Genomic DNA, 26,120 nt, shown 5'->3' with positions numbered 1-26,120 from the left:
GTTTTATCGAAGCTCTCCATATCCGAGTTCTTATCCCAATGTATAGCTGGTTTAGGATCTCCTTCAGCCATGCAATCCATTATAACAATAGAGCTCTCTGACACATAAGTGGGATTTTGGGGAAGAACAGTAAATTTGGGACTTACTGAAATCACCATAAGATAGAAATGAGAATATTTTAATTTTTAAGAAGGATAATACATAATTTAAATTATTTCAAGTGTTTTTTAAAATAAAAAATAGTTTGATGACCCTTTTTAATGAAATATTACTAACATCATAAGATCAAATGGGGAGAATAGAAAATACTTATTTAATGAAATTAGAATACAATTAATATTGCAAAACTTTATAAAAATATAAGAAGATGGTCAGGGTTGCGGTCAAAAAAAGAACAAATAGTTTAAAACCATCTTCTTATATTTAAATCTTTACAGTCAACTATATATATACATATATGCAAAACTTTATTTTTCAATATTTTAAAAAAGGAACTACTACTACTAAAATATTTTTATTTATATATAGTTTTCCAAAATTCCTATAAAACCTTGCTAAACATTTTATAATAGTATATATAAAAAATAAAAAAAACATACCAACGACATCTATATCGATAGTAGCATTGATGATGCCTTGAAAGTTGGAAGCAATACATGTATATTTCCCTTTATCATCAGCCTGTACTTTATTGAAGTGTAAAGTTCCATTGATATCAGAGATGTGACTAGGGAATTCACCTTCTATGTATCCCTCCTTTAATCATAATGGAAATATATATTAAAACAATTAAGATAAAAAAAAAAATTAGAAAACAGCTAGTTTAAAAACAAATAGCGAATAAACTAATAATTACCTTAATCCATTTGACAAAGGGAGGAGTAGCTCCATGGGCCTTACAATGAACTTTCTTGGGTGTTCCTAGTTCTAAGTGTGTACTAACAGGTTTTGGAGCGAATTTTAATTTTTCTGAAAATAAAAAATTAAATCAACATTATAAATCACTGAAGTTAAATACCAAAATTTTCCTCGGGTGAATGAACTCATACATACATATTTTTGTAACTGATAGAAGTGAAAACAGTGAAAATAAATTTTCCTTTGGTGATAAATAAAGACAAAAGTATGTAACATACAACATAAGTAATTCATTTCTCTTTGTAACTAACACAAAATATAGCAAATAAAATATACAAAAAACTGTTGAAGTTGTAAAAGCTAAATCTACCATAGATTTATTTTTTTTATTTTTGTTTACAAATATTGTAATAAAATTATTAAATAAATTGGTATACTTCAGAAAAAAAATTTAGATACAGAGTTTTTTATTTTCTCTGATTTTTCTATTACTTCATCTTTTGCTACCTATAGCTTTTCATTTTAATTTACACCACACTTGTTTTTAAAATCACCTTGAGATAAGTTATATCTTCTTTGTTTATCTTTCAGCTTTATTCTTATTTAAAGAACTTTGGACATTTGGTATCATTTGATGGTTTATATGTTGCAATTATTGAATGAAATTAAGGAATAATTAATGTTTTGGGAAATTAAACTTAAAGTGCATATGGATGATTGATGCAAGATTGAAAGAAAGTAATTCTCCGTCCCCCCAATTTCCGTAGGGGAAAATAGTCCAATTTTTATTCAAAAATATGAATTTTTTGCATAAAATATGTTAGACAATTTTTGGTTAACTTTGGCTTCTAAAATTTGAAATTTTAGAAAAGTTTGATTAAACGACAACATGAAAAAAATCTTGGATGTAACATGTTTCAAAAGCAGAAATTTTAGTGATGCTGTTTGCACTCCTGAGTTAGTTTTCCAGAACTTGTACTACTACAGTCCTTGAAAAATCAGCTCTGGAATAATAAAAATTTATTATTTCTTCTATAACTTTTTGAGAGATACTACTAAGTGAAGAAAACTTTTTTTTTTTTTAAAGGAAAGTTTTTTATTCTATGGTATTATGACAAACTCATCTAAAAGCAAATTATTAGTTGTTTTTTTTATTTTTGAAGATTTTTTATAGTGTCCATTATTGAGACCACTAATGTAAAATTACATTACACACAGATTAACCAGATTACACTCCTCGAAGTTAGACAAGAATATCGTTTTCAGTTTTTTCATAGAATATTATTTTTTTATAATTCACTGCAAATATAAATGTGTTGGTAAGTAATTATGTTTAGGTAATAAGAACAAGATTTTGGAAGACTAAATTCTGAAGGTGGTCCTATGGGTTGAACGTTGAAGCATTCAGCTCTAAGCCAAAACTATCAGGTATGAGGCAATAGATTATATAATGAACATTAGTATTGAGAGCTACTTCAACACTGTACTTGCATAATATCTGAAAAAAATTCTGAAAACCATAGTTCCTATACCAAGGACTGAAACCAAAACACTTCATGGGTAGTGGTACAGTTACAGATAAACTTACTTAAGACTACCATGGCATCATTTTGATATCTAATATTTCTGTTCCCATGGAAATGTGCAATAAATTTAAAAACAGAAAATATGTTGGATTCAAGATTTGTCTACACTATTACTCTATCAAACTTTTTTTTATTTCAATTGAATTCAAATTGTAAACAAACAACAATTCCAAATATTTACATATCTATTTTTAACAATACTCTTCATCACAGCAGAAGAACACATACTTTGAAATAAAGGCTTGACATTTTTTTTCCCCAAGAAATGGGGAGGAATAAAACAGTCAGAAAAAGTTCCATTTTTTGTCTTAAAAACACGCCAATATCTCATTCCTTTTCACCTAAAGAATTATTCAAAATAAAGTTTTTAAACCATTAAACATTACCTTTCACTGTCAGTGATGCTGGACTAGAGAAAATAGGAGGATATGGTTTTGTATTAACCACACATAAATAGTCTCCTTCGTCTGATGGTTGAGTCTGAGTAATATTCAAAAATCCTCTTTTGTCAATAATTCTTGAACCAGGTTTTACAAGGGTGCCATCTTTATACCAAGTGACTGTACTATATTTATGGTTTCCTGAGAATTCACAGTGAAATAATGCATCGTTCCCTTCATCGACTATGACTGGAATAGGATTTTGTTCAATGGAAGGGCGGGCTAAAAAGAACAACTTTTAGTTAATTTTTACAAATTAGACATTCAACCTTTTAAACTTATTTTAAGTGATTTATGACAAGCATAGGACAATCTCTGACTAGAATAGGATTCTTTTCTAGGGAAGGTGTTCTATAAAAAAGAATTATTTGTTAATTTTTACAAATTAAACAGTCATTCTTTAAAAATTATTGAAAATTACTTATATATAATTAAATATAATGGAGATTAGTTTATCAAAGTTTATTTAGGAGAGGAATTAGTAGGTATTCAAATTACTGTTATATTATATTAAAATAGTTTTGTCATTTAAATAGTGAATGATGGAGAATTTATTGTACTAACTGTCTGAGGGCCAAAATAGTATAATATAAGAAACATCATATGTTAAAACGATAAAAATTGTGTAAAACTTACAAGTGACCACTATTTTAACATTAGCAGTAGTTGTTCCTGCCAGGTTCGAGATGATGCAGGTATAGTTTCCTTGGTCAGCTTTAGAAACAGATTTCAGCTTGAGCACATTTCCAGTTCCTCCTCTTGTCCAACTGACAGTTGGGGTAGGAAGTCCATATCCAACACATCCAATTTCATAATCAGAGTCTTCAGCTACCAAACGTAGGCTGCCTTCCCATGGTTCTAATGTTTGGTTATCAGCCTCTTTCAGATCTAAATAAAAAATATTGAATCAAGAATTAGACATTTTATATGAATTATTTTAAAAAAATAGATATTTTTTCAATACTCACATGCTAAGAGTAACTGAGCTGAAAATATTTGGGGGACTTCTGTGCTTTCACCTCTTATTCCCACGCACGAATAAAGGCCTTCATCTTGTTTAGTCACACCCAACACAACAAGAGAACCATTTGTTAAAACAGAGTAACTGGAACAAATATCAAAGACATTTTAATAAAATGTTGTAAATGATTTGGTCGTTTAATATATTTATATTTTATGAAGATAAAATAGGTTTCCGTTGGCTTACTAACATTCATTGATAAAATAAATATATCAATAGTAATAAAATTAATGAAACAGGTGCATGCCATATGAATGCATCATTTTACAGACATCTCGTTTCAACAATGATTTCTTTAGGATATTTAGATTTCTTTCAAGATGTCTCTCCAGAATGAAGCATTATTATTATTTTTTTTAATTGTATGAAGTTTTTATTGATTTTATTGATTACAAAACTTGACCAACAAACAATTAGTTCATTGAAAAACAATACAAATAATAAAGAGTAGGCACTTTTATTGGTTCACAGTTTACTAATAGTGAAAATAAAGAGAAGTAATTAATGAATACACATATAGACGAATGCTCCAATAAATAATTCATTATGATAAAATACAATCAGGTTGTTTTTTAAAAAGGAGTTAGTAAAATAGCCTTGCTTGAACTTTAGAAACAAACCTAACAAAAATAAAAAGAATGTAGAACCATAAAGACACCTTTTAATTGCACCAACTTTAAAGGTATATCAACAATCTAACATGTTATGTATGGTAATCACTAAAATGGTAACAAGAAATAAAAGAAATAGGTTTACATTAGAAATTTAGATGGTAGGATATAGAAAGGAATGGAGTTTAAAGAAGTAGTGTGACATTAGTTTACACTAGCCTAATATTGTATTTACATGAAAGGTACAATCTCCTTTTATGTTTAAAACCAGATGTGCCTCTGTTTACCAGCCACCCCTACCCCACCAAAGATAAATATATCTGGTGTCTGTCTCCATGCTTCCTTAAACTAAATATCTGACTTCATTTAGAGCTGTCTAGCATCTTAGCCATACTCATTTTGATGTTTAAAATTCCTTTGTAACATTACACTAATTTGTCGTTTTTTTACTTTACTCAAAATGATAAATATTAGATTATCAAATTCTTTCTGACAACAGTGTTGAAATTGCTACTATCAATAATGATTTATCACAAACTAAAATGATTTATTTTGTTTTCATTACAATATACAAATACAAATAGTACCTCATGAGTTTGTAAAAATATCAAAAAAACTGAACAAAAACATTTAATATTTCATAAACTTAATTTTAAAGTAGTTATGAAATTACTCCTTATTTATTTGATCACTCTTTATCCATATTTAATTTTTTTGAATAATTTAATTTTCTTCTTTTCTTAGAAATTTACTAAATTTAAATTTATTTTTCCTTAATTTTTTTTTGTTTCTACATTTTTTAAAGGTAAATTTTAACTTATCGCATATTTTTCAGATATAATAGACCTAATATTTTTGAAATGAACACCTATAAGTAAATTAATAATAACAGCAGTATGCTATAAAACTGTTAGTGTAATTTCTTGCAGAAGGATATTTCTAACTAAAACTATTATGGTATTATCTATATATTAGAAAAAAAAGATTAATTTTTAAACACAACTTCAAGTAAAACAAAATATTTTCAAATGTTCTATGCATAATGTACAAAATACCTAAATCAAATATTAAATATTTTAACATACATATAAAACTTGAAAATATAAGTTTCACATGTTGGACATTGACTTATTATTATTCACAATCATTCATTCAAAATCAATTATTACTCACTGTGTGGAATTTTCAAGGGGTCCCTTTTGCTTATAGTACCACTCTATAACATCTGCAAAGTTGTAGACACAGTCGAAACGAGCATTCATCCCCTCTTTAGTAATAGTGTCTTCAGGTGGAACAACAATTTGTGCCCATTGTTCTCCTATACATCGTGAATTTCATTTTACAAAAATAATAAAATAGATTATATTCGTGTGAAGTTCAATAATTAGCTATGGATTCATACCAGGCACAGTGATAATGTCTGTATTTTTACTTTTGACAGTTCCTGAAGGGTTGGTAGCAAGACACCGATAAATTCCATTATCAAGAGGATTGACATTGAGAACGATTAGATCTCGCCCAGTTGTGTGAATTTTACCAGCTGTTTTGAGGCCATCACCATTCCTAAAATTAATATCATTTTGGGAAAAAAAAATTACATTTACTTATAACAACAAACAACTGCTTAAATATCCTTAACTACTTTTGAACATAAATAATTAGTTATTAAATTTAAAACTGATTTCATAATAATGTAACCAGTAGCAGTAACCTAATTGACCATTTTCTGGTATTCAAAATAAGAAAAACTAAATCATTTAAACTATAATAAACTATGCCAATAAATTTGTGAGAATAAAATAAAAATTAAAAAAATATATATGTGTATATTAGTGTATATATATGTATATAATATATATGTATATGTAAATAAAAAAATTAATAATGCAGAATAAAGAACCGGTAATATCTTACCTAAACCACTGAATAGAGATGGGCTCAGTTCCTTCTACCTCACAAGTCATTGTCAAATTTTCACCAGACTTAGTTGGCTTTTTCCCAATCAACTTCACCACAGTATGACTGCTAAGCCCTTAAAAAAAAAAAAAAAATTAAATAAGAAATGTACTTATTCCAGATAATTAATATGCTTTTAATATCAACATTAAAAAAAAGTCTAAATATATCCATCATTGGATCTGTTTAATTAATTTTTCAAGTAATTAATTATTTTGAATTTTATTTTGCATTTGTAAGGTTGTTTGTTTTTTGCTACAAAAAGTGAAATAGCAAGCAACATTCTGTTAATGACTCCAACAAAACATATTTTGGATTGTAGGACGAAAGCCCGGGTGGCAGTCAATAAAGGTACAAAATAGTAAGTATTAGCTATTTATTGGTAACCAATGCTTCACCCCACTTTGCAGGGCTTCGTCAGGGCTCAGTACAAGAAGTGTCAGAATAATTATTGTTGAAAAAACAAGAAATGAAACGTTGGTTATCAATAAATAACGACTTTTTACTATTTTGAACCTTTACTGACTGCCTCTCAGACAAAGTTCCTACTGCCTATTACATATAGGAACATATTTTCATTTAAACAATAATAAATTAGCTGTAAAATATGTATATTTATTTGATATATAAATACAATTTTTTCTTCATTTCAAAAATAAATTGATGCCACAAGACATGAACATATTTGAAATACCTAATAAGCTTAAGGATTGATATATGCTTCTTGAATTGGAGTAAGCATTTGACAAAAGATATAAAATATGATATTGATCACATAGATACTTTAGGTTGTCTTGATTTCAGAATAGGGAAAGTTAATGTTCAAAACTATTTGAAACTTAATGATGACTTTCACAGCACTATGGTCATGAATATTTAAGTCCGTTAATAAGACTGAACAAGTTATGGACAATGCTGAATAAAGAGATTGGTTTTGATTTCTCATGCTACTTGAATACGATTTAAAGTAAGTTTTAACATTAATGGATTGAAAACAATTTTATTTTTCAATAAAATTTTAAATTATTTTAATTATTAATAATTGCAATAGATAAAGTTGTACCATATGGAGTAAGAGAACTCTATTATATTAGTGTATTATTAATTACTAAAATGTTATCATCTAATTCATATTTTCAGAAATTGATTGTGCAGATACACACCATTTTATTATATTTCTTTCTTTATATATTGCAAAAAAATTGTATGTTTTAGTAAATTTTTCCAACCTATTATTTGGTATTTCGCCTTTTGGTGCAAAGTTTTAATCTAATAAAATACATAAATGAAAGAAATGCAAACAGTGAGTACATTAGAGCCCCTCATAACTGGCTCTTTTGATTAACTGACAGTAAAACGAAAATAAATAAATGCTGAAAAAACAAAATTCCCAAAACAAAACAAAATAACTCACTTTGTAATAAATAATAAAAACTGATAAAGCGTTGAAATTACATTATTTATCGAAAGAAATTTTTATTTTAAATTATATCAAGTCGGTCTAATAAATTTAATTTCGTCTTATATATATTATACATATCATCTATAAATTAAGTTTTGTTTTACATTTCAGTTATTACCTAATGTATGTGTAAAATTAATAATGAAATTTACCACAAATAAACCAGCTCTCCCTCTTGAATGGGGGATACATACATATAATATATTAAACGGTATTTTTAATTTAAACTATATCAGCTTTATAACTTTTCAAGACCGCAACAAGTTATAGAGGATATATTTAGAAACATATTTAAGGCAGAGACTGGCAGAAAGGAACCCAGTCTGTGGGCAGTGGCAGCCGAAGCGAGACTAAGTGGAAATTGGCTTCTAAAAAATGGAACAGCCATGATCTTGGCAGCACTTAAGTGCACGGCTACTACAGCGCCAATTTCCACTCCATACAACCAATAGAAAAACGTCCATTGAAAAAACAGAGGAATTTATTCTGCACTTCAATGATACTGTAAAAAAAAAAAAGTGGGGAATTTAAGTCATATGAGGCATCTATGAAATTGACTTTTATTACAGAGACTATCTTCTAGATTCCAAGACCAGAAAACGTTAGTGAAATGGCTAAGTGGGTATGAATGAAAACTGAGCGAAAATATTTCGCTGAAATGTATATCTGCGTAATTAGGAATAATGCACTATCACTTTACAGCCGTTCCGCTTCGTCATTTTATCAAACATGTTTTATCTTAAAAGAGCACTAAATTTCTATAAGAACGCCAAAAATCAGACTGCTATTAATTATTATGAATGCCATAGAGTGCAATTTAGTAAATTTGATCCTCCATAAAACTATAAATTTATAACCATATATAGTAGGCTCCTATTTGTATAATTATTTTTAAAATATTAAAATAAAAAGTTATTGGAATTATTATTATATGTTTTAGAAACAGCAATTAAAAAAAAAACTAATTGGAATTTAATTACTGGAATAAATATTTCAAATCGACTTGTACTTAAAACGCTATCAAAAAAGGTTTCAGCTTGATTTTAATAAATTCAATCTTTTCAAGTTGACCTGAAATTTGTATTGCACTAATTAAGTTCCAATTTGTTTTTCTTGATTTTAATAGTTCATTTTATTGCAATCAGATCGTTCTGTCAATGATAACAACGTAAAAATATATGTTAAAAACAAATATAAAAAAATAAATTATAATAGATAAAAAGACTTCAGTATCATTAGATTCTAATTTTATGTAAATTATTCAATTGTTTTTAAATATCATTATACATATTTGTAACAAAGATGATTGCTTACGTATATCTGCCAGAATCGGAGGGGAAAGAGGTGAGTTAATGATAATAACTTTAATTTTGGATTAGATCGAATGGAAAAAGCAAAGGGAAATAGACATTGAACTAGAGCTTCGCCAATCTGCCGATTCAGATATCCTGATTCCTGGAAGACAAGGACGTTTCATGATTACTACGATGGTGAATGGACGATTTTAAAGTGAGTACAAATATTATTCCAAGAGTATCACAATATACGTTTTATTATTTTTTTTTTAACTATGAATGTAATATTTTTACCAGATTAATGAATATTGAACTTTCAAAGAAGAATGTTAGGTTAGATATACTGATATCTGACCTAACATTCTACGAAAATTCTCAGTCAACATACCTCTCTCTACTGAACACAAATCTACTGGTGATCAACACATTTTCACCATCTACATTTTTCGTCTTTAACCTCGGTTTTATTTCCTCTTTTATTTTATTATCTTAATTATTTATTTTTTTTGTTTGTATTTTTGTGTTATTTCATCCAGGCCAATTGTGGATTACAATCTGATACATGTTTAGGCAAATTTAGGTCCATTTCTAAAATTAAAAGGATCCTTTGGGGTTCGCTTAACACTTGTGCGAGCGTAGAGAGCCGACACCTCTGTTTTTACCATAACTAGTATGACCCCCAACTGGTCGGGATCGAATAATGCGTATGTACCTTTCTTTTATACTCATAAACTAAGAAATATAAACTAGAATAACGCGTAACCCTTTGAATATATAGTCTACGAAACCAAGCCAAAAAAAAAAAAGAAGAAGAAGAACAAATAAATGCATAAGGTTTGGTATTTCTGATAGGTGGTTTGTATTTGGATTGATATTAAAAATCTGAATTTCTAAACCTCCACAGGCGAACAAAAGTTTATTTTATTCAAGAAAACCCCTAAGATTAAGTTAAAGCTTCATTATGTGCTCAATATGTTGGAAAATAACAAATGTTCTAAAAACAATATTTATAACTTTTTTTTTTTAATGGAGTAAATTTGAGCTTTTATAGAGCCTCTGTATGTTTAACAGAACCCATGATAAAGTTCATTCAAAAGCATTATTTTTATTAACATGAAATTACAATTTTGTGACATTTTTAGGAAAAGATCATGAAAACTGTAACACTAGTGATGAAAATGTTTGGTGCGGTGGCAAAGTGAAAAAGAAGCGGTGCTTAAAAATTCCAAGGACCCCAGATTCGAATCCGGCTGGGGCAGATAGTTATTTGTTCTGTTCCTGTACCCGTGAGTCAACCATGTGGGATCTGCACCCCTCGTGGGGTTCACCCAACCTCATAAATTGGGAAAAAATCTGGTGGTTGAGCATGATCTTGAAAAAAATCAACTCCTTGTATAACCTTTGTTCTAAAAATAGAACTTTTTTCAACCTTAACCTTCATGGTTTGCAGCGGTTCACATTATTAAATAATTAAGTCATATTGTTAATAAGATGAATGCGCTGAATAATAAAATTGTTTACAAAATATATTAAATATGTTAGTTGATATGTGTAAATAAGTGGATTTATGCATATATTTATGTGTTTATAGGGACTATTTATGACTTTATTGGTTTTATGTTCTCGTTTTTGATTTTTTTATTCATTTTATTTTTTCAATAAAATTTAAAATGATAATATGTTTTACTTTCTATAAATATATACATTATATTGTACAAATAGTATAAATTAATCGTAAGTTATTTTCATTATTTCAGTTTTTGGTTAAATGTATTTTCTTTTAATGGAACATTTCTGCTATTTTAAAGGGACCTCGTCCCAGAATAAAATTTGTTTTATATTCAAATAAAACACAATATATTTATTTATTTATATATATATTATTTATTTATATATATTTATTTATTAAATCTACAAAAAAAAAAATTAAAATCTGTACCGCTACAACCCATGAAGGGGTTCAGTTTGTAAGGATGTACTGTTACTAGACCTAGTAAACTTACATTATACAAATATAAATTTACAAAAGATCAACACTATCTTAGCGTTTTGAAAGTGATTTGTTTCCTAGACTAATAGTGATTAATTCAAAATAAAAATTAGAAAGTTTATAGAGTTAAACTAAGTTTCACTATAAAATTATAAAGTAAAAAAATAATTGAAAAATATATCAATATTTTAAAAACAAAATAATAATGAGTGTCTAAAAAACAGCTACCAATTTTTTGTCTGAACTTTGTCCCAACTACTTGGAGATATATATATGTAATTTATTTCTTGTATAGTAATTAATATTGTTGTAGGTAATCAATTCTTGTTTTTACTACCAAGCATGTAACTTACAGTATTGTTTAAAATTGTACATCTAAAATAAATTATTTTAAGGTACTATATTTTCAGGAGGAAAAATACATATACATATATGTACATCTTGCTGTAAATGAAATCAAACAGCAAGTTAGCAATAAAGCATATCGTCAATGTCAAAGCATGCGGCAAGAAGACAGAGACAATGAACTTGACCTGCCAATTGGAAAATGTCTCATCAGCTGCCTAGCCTAAACTCGCCGGATCTTTGAGTAATAAGTAAATTACCTTCAAATAGTTAATGTATAATTAGCTGTCTGAAACATGAGATAATTTTGAAAATGTTATCATCATGAGTTTATTGCGATGAAACGAACAATGAAAGGTCAATTAGTGAATTCACTGATACTGACATACATTCGATATATATATCAATTATTAAATCAAGTCAAATCGTTCCACTAAGCTCTTCTGCTACTGAGTGACAGCTTAATTAAACAATTTAATAAAATTAAATTAGTGGTACTGTACCCAATGCATCAATTCAGAAACAATGCTTAACTTATCAATTAGTAGAATTGCAGGGAATAAATTTGTTCAACGGATCATAAAAAAAATGTATCTCATCACGTAAATCATTTCTTATTTAAATTTTAGCGTTTAGTTGAAGGTTTATTAATGAAAAAGTTAATTTTTCTCAGACGATGACTCATGCAAATCTGTACGGGACAAATAATGGGCAAATCCGGATTGTTGATAAAGATGTAATTTTTTGGCCTATTTGCTGAGCCAGTTCAGTATTTACTCATTCTACCCACTGGCGTTTCTATTCAACAGTGAAACGTCAATGTATTACTAGTACCTATCTGATAGCTACGTACTTAACTTAAGTATAATTTACGGTAGAAACCCATATGCACGTTAATTATGAAAATAAATTTAAGCGTGATTTCTATATAAATGAAGTGTAAAGTATATTTTTTAAAATTAAATATTATTCAATAACTAGCTATAATTTGTGATAAAACAACTCCCCTCGATCCCCTCTTATCGACGGATAAGAAACGTCCCTTTCTTGACTTGATTCGATTGCCGAGAGCTAATACCACAGGGAGAGGACGTTTAGAGGTATCGGGCTCGGTAAATATTATCAGGACAAGGCATACAGAGGTAGTACCACTCCCTCCCCCTCAGCGGGACTAACTAATTAGGAACAGGGGCCGTTTAAATGGGTCATAAAGATGTCGAGGAAGGTGAGTCACCGGGAGCTGGCGATCGATCTGCGTTATCTCCATGGCGACCGGCGGGAACAACACTGCGCCGTCTGCCGGCGTCCGATCTAATCACCGCAGGGATCAGAGCGAGTACGGAGCTGATAGGAGGATATGGAACCATTCAAACTGATCAAACGTAGAAACCAATTGGTTTTACATATGGATTGAAGAAATGCATCATCAATTCAATAAAAAACAACAAAGCCAATAACATATCCTATTAGCCTTTTCATGACGAAGGATTTTCCATGAAAATAGTGTGTCCATGAAAGGTATTTCAAAACAAAAAAGTAACTTGTTATAATTATAAATAAACACAGAACGTCAGGTAAAATAATATTGTAACATTCTAGGACACGTGTTCGTTATAGATAAAAGCGTAGTTAGTACATGTGAGAATCAGATGATCATATCACCTAATTTTTTAAGAGAATAATTAAATTCTCAAAAACTGGATATATGCTTGATTAGGTCATTCATTAACTCAGTAAGACAAAAAAGGAATAACGATAAAGGGACTAGGTTTCTTTTAGGTAAGCTGAATATTTAGAAAGAATTTTGAAAATGTATCTTTCATCAGCAAGACTGAAAGAGAAAAATCTAGGATAAGAATCGGCGAAAACTTTTGAGACATAAATTCCCTTAGTAGTTTGTTTGAAGTTTCGTCGGGCACTTCTGAATCCTTCATGAAAGAGGTACGTTAAAATACTTTGGAAGAAGCAAATCACTGACAATTTCAATTAAATTAACCTTCAGGAATTAAGGACCGTATAACTTACATTATTCATTACGAACATATAAGAACATTTGGCGATCACTAAATATCACCTTAGAATTTAAATAATAAATCTTGACAACTGGATCTAGGAGTTAAAAGTGAGACCCGATCTAATATCTAGGAAATTACGGGTGAAGACTATATGCATATTGTAGCGCACAAGTTTTCAGTGAACATCTACCATAGACAAATATGAAAATAAAATTTACTAACATTATGTAAATCTAATAAAATGTAAAAAAAAAAAAAAAAAAGAAATCAGGAAATAAAACAAAAATGTCGAAAATAAATAATTAGGAAATATCTCAGGAACTAGTTTTTTTTTGTTTAAATACAAAAAGTAGTGAACAAAGTGTTCAGCCCATTCATTTGAAAATCTAGGTTAAAGAACAATAGTGAAAGAATGGTACACACAATAGAGAAACTAATAAATTATAAAATAAGCAGAAAAAAAATTAGAACAATGTTAAAGAGAAATAATATAATTTCAGAGAGAAGATACGGTAAAAATATTTTTCGTGAGTAAGTTTTCCTAAACCCTTAATTTATTTATATAGGCGTAGGAATTGCATCATGACAATAGACATTTTTTTTTAAATAACTTTAGTGAAATTTACAACTGTATATTACAGAATACATTTAGTAAATATGGTCTTAGATATTAGAAATTAATTGGTAAATTTGTTAGATTTGATAATGAACGAATCTCTAAAAATTTCATTAGCGGTAAGTCGACGGTTGAGCGTCCAATGGGAAGGCCAAAACTTGGTGGGAGGATTGTATAAAAGTTGCCTTGAGTTTTGAATATGGATCAGTAAAGGGAGGTAATGTAGAAAGATATTGTCGAACCTTTACCGAACTAACCTTCGGATTTGCTGAACCATTTATTGTTTTTGTTTAGGTATAGTGTAAAAAGAATACAAAATACATTGACATTACCTATTTCCCTAATAGTATATATATTCGCAATTTATTTCTAACTCACAATCGTCTAAAGGCAAAATTAACTCGGAATAGTACTCAAAATTGTCTTCAAGTTCAGTAACCTGTTAAAGTTGCATGTCAGGTATGTGGGAGAGCATAAGCAAACCGGTGACAACCAAATACGTAACATCATGTAGAGATCTGCAAACTCCTTTCTTTAATTAATGATAAATGCCAATGACTAGTCAGTAAAAGAACAAAAATAGTTTTCAGCAATCGGGGCTGTTGTGGTGGGAGACAAATACAAAATTCCTTTGTTCATTATTGTACATCTCCATTCACAACAGCCCTGATGAAGATTCAATCATCGTCTATATTAAAAAAATATATGTATATTGACATTCTTGAAGATTCCTGTGTTCAAAGGAATACAATGAACTAGTTAGGTGGGGAAAGGTGGCATGGAGGGAAACGGGTGGTTTCTGTTTTTACTGTCGATGATTGCAAGTACAACCATGCTTAAAGACCATTAATTTAATTAACCATGCTCAATGTACTTAAACAAAAAGTCTTGACCTTGAACTTAGACACTCGGATGTACAGCATGGTTACTTAAAAAATGAAAACTTCACAGAGTAAAATGTTTGTTAATGTAAATGTTTATCTTAAACCAGGAGTAAGTTACCATAATTGAGTACTTACATTATTTCTTTAAAAGTATAAATCCCGTAAAAATTCTTTTAAAGAACTACGGAATCAGCCCTAAAGAATTAGGTGAGGCAAAATATTTACAAAAATGTCACATACCATTTTACGACCAACTGGCTTAATTTTGAAAAACAGATATAAAATAATTTAAATTAATCAACAAGCGGGTTTTACAACAAGCCTTTAGACAATGTAAGGGCCAACATGCCTGTTAAAGTCGTGCTATTGGAGTTGTATCATTAAGTGTAATTTGCATAAAATCAGTGTTAAATGAGTTTCTTTTCCCTCGTAATGGCATAGTTAGAAAGGAAGCTATAATTAAGATTGGAAGATTCATCATACGCCTGGAGTAGTCTTTAAGGTTTGGATTGACTGGACGGACCCAGGTTTACGTTAGCCTTTCTATTTCGAAAATCAATGTTTCGCCAATATTCCCTCAATGAAAAATTAAAACAGTCGATGACTATACCATTAGCAGGAATAAGAGAGCGATCTAAGAGAGAGAGAGAGAGAGAGAGAGAGAGAGAGAGAGAGGAATCCCAGTTTGGACTATAAAGGAGCCGGTGGACTGAATACATCATGCTCTCGCCCACCATTGCTTGGTATTCCAGCACAGCTTTTCCATTATCCGGGACATTTATCAACCGTTCTCGCATAATAAGCCTCAACGTCTCATTCGGCCCACATTCCCCATAGGCCAGCACTCTCAATGCACATTGCTCAAAGGCTGAATTTCAAATGCAGTACTCCAGTAGGAGGCCCCTCACCTCTAGATTTAAAATAGTACCTTTTCTAGAATGGATATCTCATAAATAACAAATAAACATAACAGGTAATCTTAAAATACCAAAGGTAGTAAAAAGTAAGACCCAACACGAATTATTTTTATTTTTCACAGTAATGCACCTATTTACTACTAACGTACTACCTAATTCACTTTTTCTTTCTGTTTTAGAGGGATCGGGAAATAAAAAAAAAAAAGTATTCCAGTCTGTGATAGCAGCTTTGCAAAACCAAAATCATTTCGTTTTTTCAAAGGAGTAGCTTTAGACTATTTCCCATCTCTCATTTATTAATTGTCTATAATCTAAACCCAAAATTAATTAGATATTTTGTTACTTTGACTAATTTATACTTTTTATGCTTTGTGTATATTTCAATCCGTAATGCCTCTTCTCTAGTTTCCTTCAAACATCAGCTGTTTCCTCAACTCTTAAATCTCAACGTTTGAGTAAACTTAAAATTTATATATAAACAATTTGAATTTTTTTTTCCTAGCCCCAAAAGAAAAATTATATTGTTGAGATTTAAATTTATACATTTTGAGAATTGTTCTTTTACTGGAATTCATTGCTCCATTCTAAGGACAGATTTGATCATTAGAAATAGAACTGGTTGATATACCAAGGTTAAACGCAAGACTTTGATCAATTATATATGTCCACTGTTTTTGTTCTTAGGGAACTTGTGTCCAGAATTAAGATTATTTTTCATTTCATTTAAATTGTTTTTTTTCTTAAATTTCATTGTGTTAATTTCATTATTTACATTGAGCAGTAGTTCCCAAACTGGGTGTCCCAAGCGTATGCAAGTAGTGTCGCAAGTGAATGCTACTTTTTCAAAATATTACAAAAAAAAGCAAATAAAAAATTTTAAGACTTTTTCATTATAGTTTATTTATTGATATTTACAACTGTATTAAAAGTAAATGTGATGGGAGTTATACAGAGGCATGATACAGACTTGTGAAGAATTTACTCGTTGATAGAACTTCTATTACATTTCTAGAGTAGATGTCGACGCCATCTTCAGACACCAAGAAGGATTATCAGGTAATAAAGGAGAAGCCCAACATATGAGTTTGAGTGGTTGGGAAGTTTATCACGGAAGAATTGGTATCTGGTTCTGGCTAAATCAGCAATATTTGGAACATTGAGGTCGTGATAAACGACTTGATTTGTGATAAAGTACGGATCATTAAGGATTTTAGATTTTAACGACTAGATACGAGAGGAATTGGATGGTTTAGTGGAGCCCAAATGCTCAACTCCTTGAGTTCAGTTAGGTTTTGTTATGTATATAACTGAGTCTTTAATAATTAATTGGAAGTTTAGACGGTTTGTATAGTAAATGTAATAATTTGAATTGACGAGCAGTTCAGATGTAACCCTAGGTAGCGAATCTGTTGGACAATGGTAAATTATTAAAGGCTACTGTAGGGCAGAAAGTCAGAAGTTTACGACGAACGGTAAACGTGATTTGATGTAATTTATTTTAATCCTCCAGTTATAACATCATTCTTTAACGGTGGTGATGTAGGATTGGGATACAATAGAAAGTACATTATTCATTGATAACACACATGGATCACCGGCATAAATTTAAAACTAAAATAGCAAGCATACATTGTATCCCAACACTTAATTTGCAATTCCAGGGACAGTTACGGTGGTTTAAAACTGAACTTCTTCAGAGGTCGAATCAAAATCATTTTAGTATTTATCATAGCTCTATTGTTCCTTGCTCATAGCTCAGTTAACTGGAAAAGCGTGATGATTTTTAGTACATAAATATCAGAGCTCAAAAATGATCAATCATTTCCTCATTGTAAAATGTTCTCATGGAGTAACTTCTCTCTCACTCCAGGTCGTAAAGTTTAATCAGCTACCTCTAGCTTTTTCTTGTATTATTAGGTTATCAACCTCAAAAAGGAATGTGGATATAAAAATTTATCTTAAAAAATTGACAAAAACACAAAACACTGCTTAACTCGAGTTATACGGTACAAAAACCGCGAGAATTAATGATCGCTAAATATTCGTTTCGATTTTGACTAAAAATTTAATAACTAATTACTTAATGAATAAGGACTATGAAGAAGTTGGATGAGAAATCAAGGGATAGTTAGGAAAATTGCAGATGCCTATATTAAATGTATACCACTAGTTAAATATTATCTAATGAAAGTTCCAATAAGACTAAAAGTGAAAATAACATAAGTCATAAAATGATCAAGGATTTCTTTACTCTCCTGGAATGACTTCTTGCTCATTGATCAGGAACAGTTTAGATCGTATCGGATCAGCATGGCTTTGAGGGAATAAATTCAATGACTTTCCGCACTTGGAGAATCATATTGCCAGTGAATAACTCAATGAAATGAGCTGTATGAATCAGTTTAAGAGAGGGCCCTCGTGATTTACACTGCTCCTGTGTCAATCATCCAAGTAAATCATTTATTTGTTTTAAGTTATATTTTAAATCACATTTACACTCCATCTTCCCCCACAGTATCTTTTAATAATACCCCACTTATTCCTGTTGAACAAATCCGTTACTTAGGACTAAATCTGGACAAACGACTGACATGGAATCCTTATACAAGACTGAAAAGACAGGAAACTGCTCGTCAATTCCGGCTATTACGACATTTACTAGACAAACGGTCCAAACTTCCAATATATTACAAAAGACAGATCACATGACTGTTATAAGGCCTACCTGGACATACGGAATTGAGCTATGGGGTTCCACTAAACCATCTAATTCCTCTCGAATCCAATCCTTACAGTTCAAAATCCTTAATGCTCCTTACTTCGTCACAAATCAAATCATCCATCAGGACCTCAATGTCCCCTATGTTGCCGATTTGGCCAGAACCAGATACCAATCCTTCCATAATAAACTTTCCAACCACCGAAACCAACTAGTTTCTAACCTGGCTTCTTCTTTACTACCTAATAATCCTCCTAGACGTCTGAAAAGAAGATGGCCTCGAGATCTTCTCCTTTAGAAATGTTTTTGGAGTTCTATCAATGGCTAGATTCTCCACATGTTTGTATCATGTCATAATATCACTTACAGCAAATTTACTTGATGTGTATATATGTATACAGTTGTAAATAACAATAAATAAATTATTAAAAAAAAAGTTACATTTTAATGGCAATTGTTAAGAAAGAAGGTATATATCTTGTATATATTTGGAGAGCTCATAAACAAACTAATAATTTAACTATTTAATCATGCTTATGGAATATCACAACGGAGTTTAATAACAATATAGGTTAAAAAATTATATCCTATATCTACTCTAAAGTTATAAACTATATTCAGTCTTAGAAATTAGTGAAAATGAATAATGATTTCCTTTGAAGATTGATTAACTGCTTCCGTGTAGTACTTTTACAGAAAATCAAATATAATAGATAACATTCTTAATTTAAAAATATCCAATCGATAAACGGATGGAGAAACCTCTTTGATATGGAGTGTAGAGGAAATGGCGGAGTAACGGTCTGGCTTAAAGAGATGCTAGAAGGATAGAGAAGAAAAAAATCTTTCCGGTCTCCAGGGACGACACCTGTTTTGATTTCCTTATCCAATCTCAGTTAGGCATACTAATCACACGAATCACGTTTCTTCGTGTTCACATGTAGATTACAAGGCAAGAACAATTTTTAAAAATTCATTTGTTTTTGAAGATATCTAAGAACAGACAATATGTAATACATATAGTATAACTCAATTACAAAGAAGTGTATTAACATTTATTTTTCTTAATTGTTACAATCGGAACAGTGTTTAAAATGTAAAATGACAATTAATGAATGAGATTGCATATTAAATTATAGCAATTATTGTCCATACAGCTGTATTTTTTCAATGATTAACAACTACTATTTATTCTAAGCATATAAATGGTAGTCAATCATATACCGGGCGTTTCAGGAATAAATACCATTAATTAAATGGGTCACTTTGTTAACCAAAATATATAATTCAGTACCATCAACCATCTTGAAAACAACGATTTTTCCATATACAAATCAAAATTTTTCTACTTTTCTAAAGATGTCTCTAATTGCGTCACCCTGTTCAGAATAAAAGTTGTATTTCTTTTAAGTTAACAAGCGATTTGTAGAAACGTTTTCCTTTTTTAGGCGATAATAACAGAAAAAGCAAAACAAAAGAGTAAATATGAATAATTTTCGAAAATATTTGGTAGAGTCTCAGGCTATGATGTAGAAACTCGGGTAATATGATAGGGGTATTCATGATCTTTAGTTTAACATGTTAAAATGGAGAAATATTTTCTTCTTTTACCATGTTAAAACGATATAACATATAACAAGGTTGAGAGTCTGTTTACTAGGTCTGCTAAATGGAAAATGACGTCACGCAACAGACCAGCTGAGCTCGTCCCCGATTTGTTTGTTGTATTAAGTTACTTGCTCGCAGTTTGTGTTTTGATTGTGTTAGTATTGCTTAGGACGTTTTTAAACAAGACACTCAGTAGTCAAACTTTCATATAACTACCATTTTTCACGCACTTTAGGCATGTTGTAATAAATTACTTCAATCAAAACATAGAAGTTTTTATGGGCGTTGATGACTGCTTGGTTTTACGCCCTTTAGTCCTAATAAAAAACGTGAACTTAGAAGTAAACAATAACAAGAGGTTTTGGAAGGATAGGTTACCAAACAAGTTGCTCAGAAACTTCGCTAGGAGCTCTTATGCATTTGACAATTTGACATGATTTTAAATAGGGCTGCTCACAATCTTATACTTGTGCCTCCCTTTCTGCGAGGTGGCAGGGCAGGAAAGGTTCTAAAAACCCTATTAACATCACCTCATAACTCCATCTTCTGATGCACCCCCACCCCCCTACCTCAGGGGTCACTTCTTTTCGACTTCTGACTGTTTTTCTTATTATTTCACCATTATCTATCGTCTTTATTAATTAATATTTTTTATTTTTATCTTATATGCGATACAGCACGAGAAGGCTCCTCACCTCCGGACTTAAAATTGCTTCTTTTTTAGAATGGATAGCATATATGACATTAAACATAGCAGGTAACCTTAAAATAGCAAAGGTAGTAAAAGGTAAGACACAACACGAATTACTTTTCTTCTTCACAGTAATGCACTTACTAATTCACTTTTTATTTCGGTTTTAGAGGGTTCGGAAAAAAAATATATATATACTTATAACATTTAACATGGTAAAGCATTTTACATTTAACACAACATCATGTATACCCCTGATGTAGAATTTCAGAATGATATGACGTTGAATCTCAGGATTTTTCAGGAATTATTAATTATTAGGAGTTTATGCTTTGCTACTTGGTTACTTGTTTTTGATGCTGCGGAAATTCATCATAGATAATGAAAATGGTGTCAAAAGTTGAGAATCTTGAGTTACAATAGAGATAATCTCGACAACGGATTAATGAAAAAAGGAGAGGTTGGCGGCAATAGTAAACATTTTGGTAAACATTTGGTGAACTAACTACTCTTAATTACATTTCCTCCTTAAACATTCTGAAAAATTCCTAGCGATATCTGTTTATAATTGTAAACGCAACACTAATTAACTGTCCCGAAAGTCGTGTAGTAACTTTTAGGAGACCTTTCAATCTTTTTTGAAGGAACATATACTTGGATATATTCACTCATTTATCTTATGTATTATGTAAATTTATATTTATTACATGGAAAGTATTCGTCATATTGATTATCTGGAATCCTACCTAACCTTGACTTACAACTAGCCCAAGAAATGTGCTATTGGATCCTGATTAATGTATAATTTAACGAAAGTAAATGAAAGTTTTTTTTGTCATTAAATTTTTCTATAAATAAAGATTTCCTTTATTACTTTCCCTTTATATAGACAAAGCGCATAGGCGCTGAGTGAGAAAACTCTTATTTATTTGAGTATTTTTTAACAGAAAACATGAAATTAAATGGAATCAAGGTGACCCTAGAAATCTGACAGAAAAATTACTGGGTAAAATGTGCGTGTGAATGTAAATGTCTCCACCGGACATGTGAGCACGTAACCTTTTCATATTAAGCCAAAAAAAATTAATGATTCAAGTCTATATTATTTAAGATTATTTAATACGCATAGAGTAAGTCAACCTTCACCGTCTATCATAATGACCCAATAAAACACTTAATAAAAATGAAGTAAGGAATTAACAATAAAAAAAGAAATCAAAAGCAGAGAAATATCCTTACATAACCTGAACACAATAAAATACACAACAGAAATAAATTATGTTTACAGTAAACTAAAACGTTAAAAATTGTTTTGATATCCTTTATTTTCACTAAATAACACTTAAAATATCTTTTTAAATCTAAGATCCTGTATTACCCATAAAAAGTATACAGAAATTTATTCAAATATTATGTTAAAATTCTGTTTTATTATATGATGCAGTATTTTCGAACCCATTATTGATAACAGAGTGGGAATTGAAGAGTAATTAAATATATTTAATAATATATCTGGAATTGAAATACTTAAAGCAAATAGGGGTGATTTGGATTTCTAAAAAGATTCTATTAAATTTTATTTTTTATTTTATGCGAGTGAACAGAGAGGCGCCTCGGTATTATAAAAGAGATTGGAGTGAGACCCGAGGCAATTACCGACACGGCCAGAATCCCAATAGCGGCAGAGGGTAGCCATGGCGACCAAGGACATAAACTTTTACGACCAGGATCAGGGGTAATCCAAACAGGGAGGGTCTTCATATTTACGGCCTCTCCTGGGAGGGTGTGAAGTCACCCCCCGGCTAAAAATAATTCAAGGGAAATGCTAAGGCTGTTCTATAGGGTTAGTTATCTAGGAAGAATCCACCTCTAAGCGAAAAGATTTAGGTTCCAAGGAGAAAGAAGGAGTTCGTTCACAAAATAAAGTGTTTGGACTTTGATAACAGAAAATCAAAAATTGTAGTTTCAATTAATTAACAGTTTTGCCATCCAGGAACAAAAGGATTTAACTTTCAGGAACAATCTCTCGAAACCCATTGAAGCAGTTTTATGCAATAAGCAAGGTATACAACTTCAAACAATTAAGAACAAGTGAAAAACATGATTAAAGAACAGATTCTTATCAACCCAAATCTCTAATTACAATAATTTCATTGTTAATTTGTAAATTGTTTGTTTACTTCATTTAACACCCAAATTATTGCATTAGGTGTGTGTGTGGAATGTCTTAGATTATCAACCTTTCAAACCAGAGTGAGAAAGCCGAGATATTTTTTCGAACCTGTTCCCTAGTTTTGCCACGAAACAGAAGCCAACTCACAACAGGACATATCTAATTCCTTAGTGCTCAGGTACTCTCAGCTTAAAAACCTTAAGCACAAATTGTTTACTAGAGCAATATAACTATTGCTAATACTACCGTGCGTTATCTAAGGCATAGAACTGTTTCTTTGGAATTTATAATTAGCGGATTCGAAAAAGAGACACACCCTAGTTGCATTCTTAGATTTCCAACAAGCATTCGATAAGGTCTGGCATCGAGGTCTCTTATATAAACTAAAGAAAGCAGGCACTCCAAAATACCTATACAATATTCTGAGCTCATTCCCCAATGGTAGAGCATTTTCAGTCAGAATTAATAACAAAAATTCAACCCTTAGACAAATCAATGCCGGTACTCCACAAGGTTCAGTCCTTTCTCCCATTGTTCAACTTTTACCTTCACGACATCGTCTAGTCCACACACACCACCATAGCTATGTTCGCTGACGATACAGCTGTGTTCTCTCAACATGATGGCATAATAATAGCTAGAAGCACTTTGCAAAGTCACCTTAATGATTTAGAACAATGTTTCACTAAATGGATGATTAGCTTGAACATTGAAAAATGCAACTCAAAAGTTTTTACTCTTCGACGCCCACCGGATGTAATCCTCAAAGGTAAAAATGTGAAATGGAATCCTACCATTGAAACAGTAAGATACCTGGGAATTCACCAAGATTGCCGCCTTACCTGGAATCACCTTATCAACATCAAACTAACTCAAACTTATGCAAGGTTAGCAACGCTATATCCTATCCTAAACAGAAATTCCAGAAACAACTGTTCTTATATTTAAAACAATCCTCAGACCACTGCTGATGTATGGCTGTGAAGTCTGGTGAGCGGCATCCCTCACGAAAAGGAAAAACTACAATCTTTTCAAAATAAAGTCCTAAGAATCGCAGTTAATGCTCCTTGGTTCATAAGACATAGCCAATTGCATCGCGAATTACAAATGGAGTCAATAGAGGATTATATCAAAAAAACGGTTCATGAAGTTCCACTCCCAGTTGCCGACAGTTAAAGGAGCAGTGACCTACAACCTGGGAAACCCAACCTCAACCCGAAGACTGAAACCCAGACTGCTGCAGGACATTCTTTTATAAATTTTTAGTAAATATAAAATTAATTCATAGATACACTACCTCTATTTACTTCTTATTATTATTATTCATTTTATTTACTCATTATTATTTTTTTTTTCTATATTTTCTTCTTTCTTCCCTTTTTCAAATTAACTTGTTTCTTTTTATTATTAGAAGACAATTGTTTGTTTTATTTAAGTGTACCAATATCATTATTTTTTGTTATTAATTTTACTTTCCTCTTTTATTAAGAAGGATTATTCTTATCTATTTATTTTTTTTCTTTTAATAAGAACATTTTATATAGTTAGTGGTGTCATTTGTATGACTATACCCCCTCATAATCGACTGTTAAAAAATATATAAAATATAAGTTATACCAACCATGTAAGGCCTACCAGGCCGATCTGGTATAAAAATAAAATAAAATAAAAAAACTGTTTCTTTATAAGGATAATATGAAATGAAATCTTATTTTGTCGTTATTCAAATGGGATTTGTTCATGGATACGTGGATAATGTTTTTAGTTATGATATGAGCAAAACAGTTTGTTTACCGATCAACTCTGTAATATATATATTTACATACATACATGTAAATAAATGTATGTATATTTATTTATATGTATGAAGAAGGTTTCATTTATTTGCATGTTATTTGCTATTAACTTCTACCAAACTGCTACATATCAAACTTATGAATATTCTGTCACAATCAGATAGTAGAACGCCACCCATGCCATAAACTCTAGTTAATCTCGTTACACTTATACGCAAGGATACATGGCGGATCTATTACCGTCTTTGTATAGTGCATAGAGTGGACCAAGCTGGCCCATAACTCAACTAGTTCTCGTTGTCCGCTCTACTCCTGCGCACCTGTCGGATCTTGTAGATAAAAGTCCTAATTCAAATACTTCTGATTCAATTTGTATTTTTTTGTAAACGGTTGAAGCAAATATAATTAAAAGTAAATATAATCGTGAGAGTTAAAAAACTTTAGGTATAAAAATCGATGATTACATTACACGGGACCACAACTAAAAATTTTATCGAATAAATTTGGTTGATCTTAATGTCTTTTGATGTGTTGAAACCGGAATACAACTTCTCTTTCTTCCATTACGTACGGATATTTTCCCAAATTAACGAAAAGTAATACCATTTATATGACAGAAAAAATAAGCATCCAGTATTCAACCGGTCCACTTATAATCTACCAGTAAATAATTGTACAGAATGGAATTAATAAAATAAAGTGATGAAAGAAGTGAAAAATCAAATGTATACATTGGTAATTAAATAAGTAGGTAAAATAACATAATTAAGGAAATCAAATAAATATGAATATATTAGTTTATTAATAATTTAAAGATTAAAATTATGGAAAGAAAAAGAAAATTAAGAGAAAGAAAATATATGTAACAACTGAAATATTTAACCATAATATGAGATAAAGAAGCAAAATAGAAGTTAAGTTTAACAAAATAAATTAATAGAAAAAAAAGAAATTGAAAACAATAATAATATATGGTGAACATGCCTAATAACGTGGGTAAGGAAAGTTGAGAAAAGAATGGAAAAGAAGGAGGGTTAAAATAAAGATGGAGGGAGGGAGAATAAAACATTAAACGAACCTGTTAGCTTGAAATCAAACCGCCAAGTGATTTCTGCGCCGTGAACGGCCAGACTCCGA

General features: G+C 30.4%; 1 protein-coding gene and 1 long non-coding RNA gene across 3 annotated transcripts in view; one reads left to right on the top strand and one right to left on the bottom strand.

Moving 5' to 3' along the window:
• LOC106686614 (inactive tyrosine-protein kinase 7) overlaps nt 1-6,543 on the bottom strand; it is a gene marked incomplete in the record, with an annotated part of 20,667 nt that extends 14,124 nt beyond the window's left edge. For both annotated transcript variants that reach the window (XM_067053197.1, XM_067053198.1), the window contains 9 exon segments: nt 1-145; nt 600-756; nt 857-969; nt 2,831-3,106; nt 3,521-3,772; nt 3,853-3,989; nt 5,690-5,834; nt 5,919-6,079; nt 6,431-6,543. In XM_067053197.1, coding sequence (XP_066909298.1) covers nt 1-145; nt 600-756; nt 857-969; nt 2,831-3,106; nt 3,521-3,772; nt 3,853-3,989; nt 5,690-5,834; nt 5,919-6,079; nt 6,431-6,480 — 1,436 coding nt within the window.
• A 737-nt stretch (nt 6,544-7,280) lies between these two features.
• Nucleotides 7,281-10,816, top strand: LOC136797231 (uncharacterized). Its single transcript, XR_010845065.1, has 3 exons — nt 7,281-7,439; nt 9,314-9,443; nt 10,372-10,816. It is a non-coding gene; the product is annotated as an uncharacterized lncRNA (long non-coding RNA).
• Nucleotides 10,817-26,120: the final 15,304 nt, after the last annotated feature.

Source organism: Halyomorpha halys, unplaced genomic scaffold (assembly GCF_000696795.3).
Source record: "Halyomorpha halys isolate HHAL.00 unplaced genomic scaffold, Hhal_1.1 Scaffold850.1, whole genome shotgun sequence".
Lineage (NCBI taxonomy): Eukaryota > Metazoa > Arthropoda > Insecta > Hemiptera > Pentatomidae > Halyomorpha > Halyomorpha halys.
The sequence above is the reverse complement of the archived record's forward strand: the minus strand, read 5'-3'. Positions and strand labels throughout refer to the sequence as shown.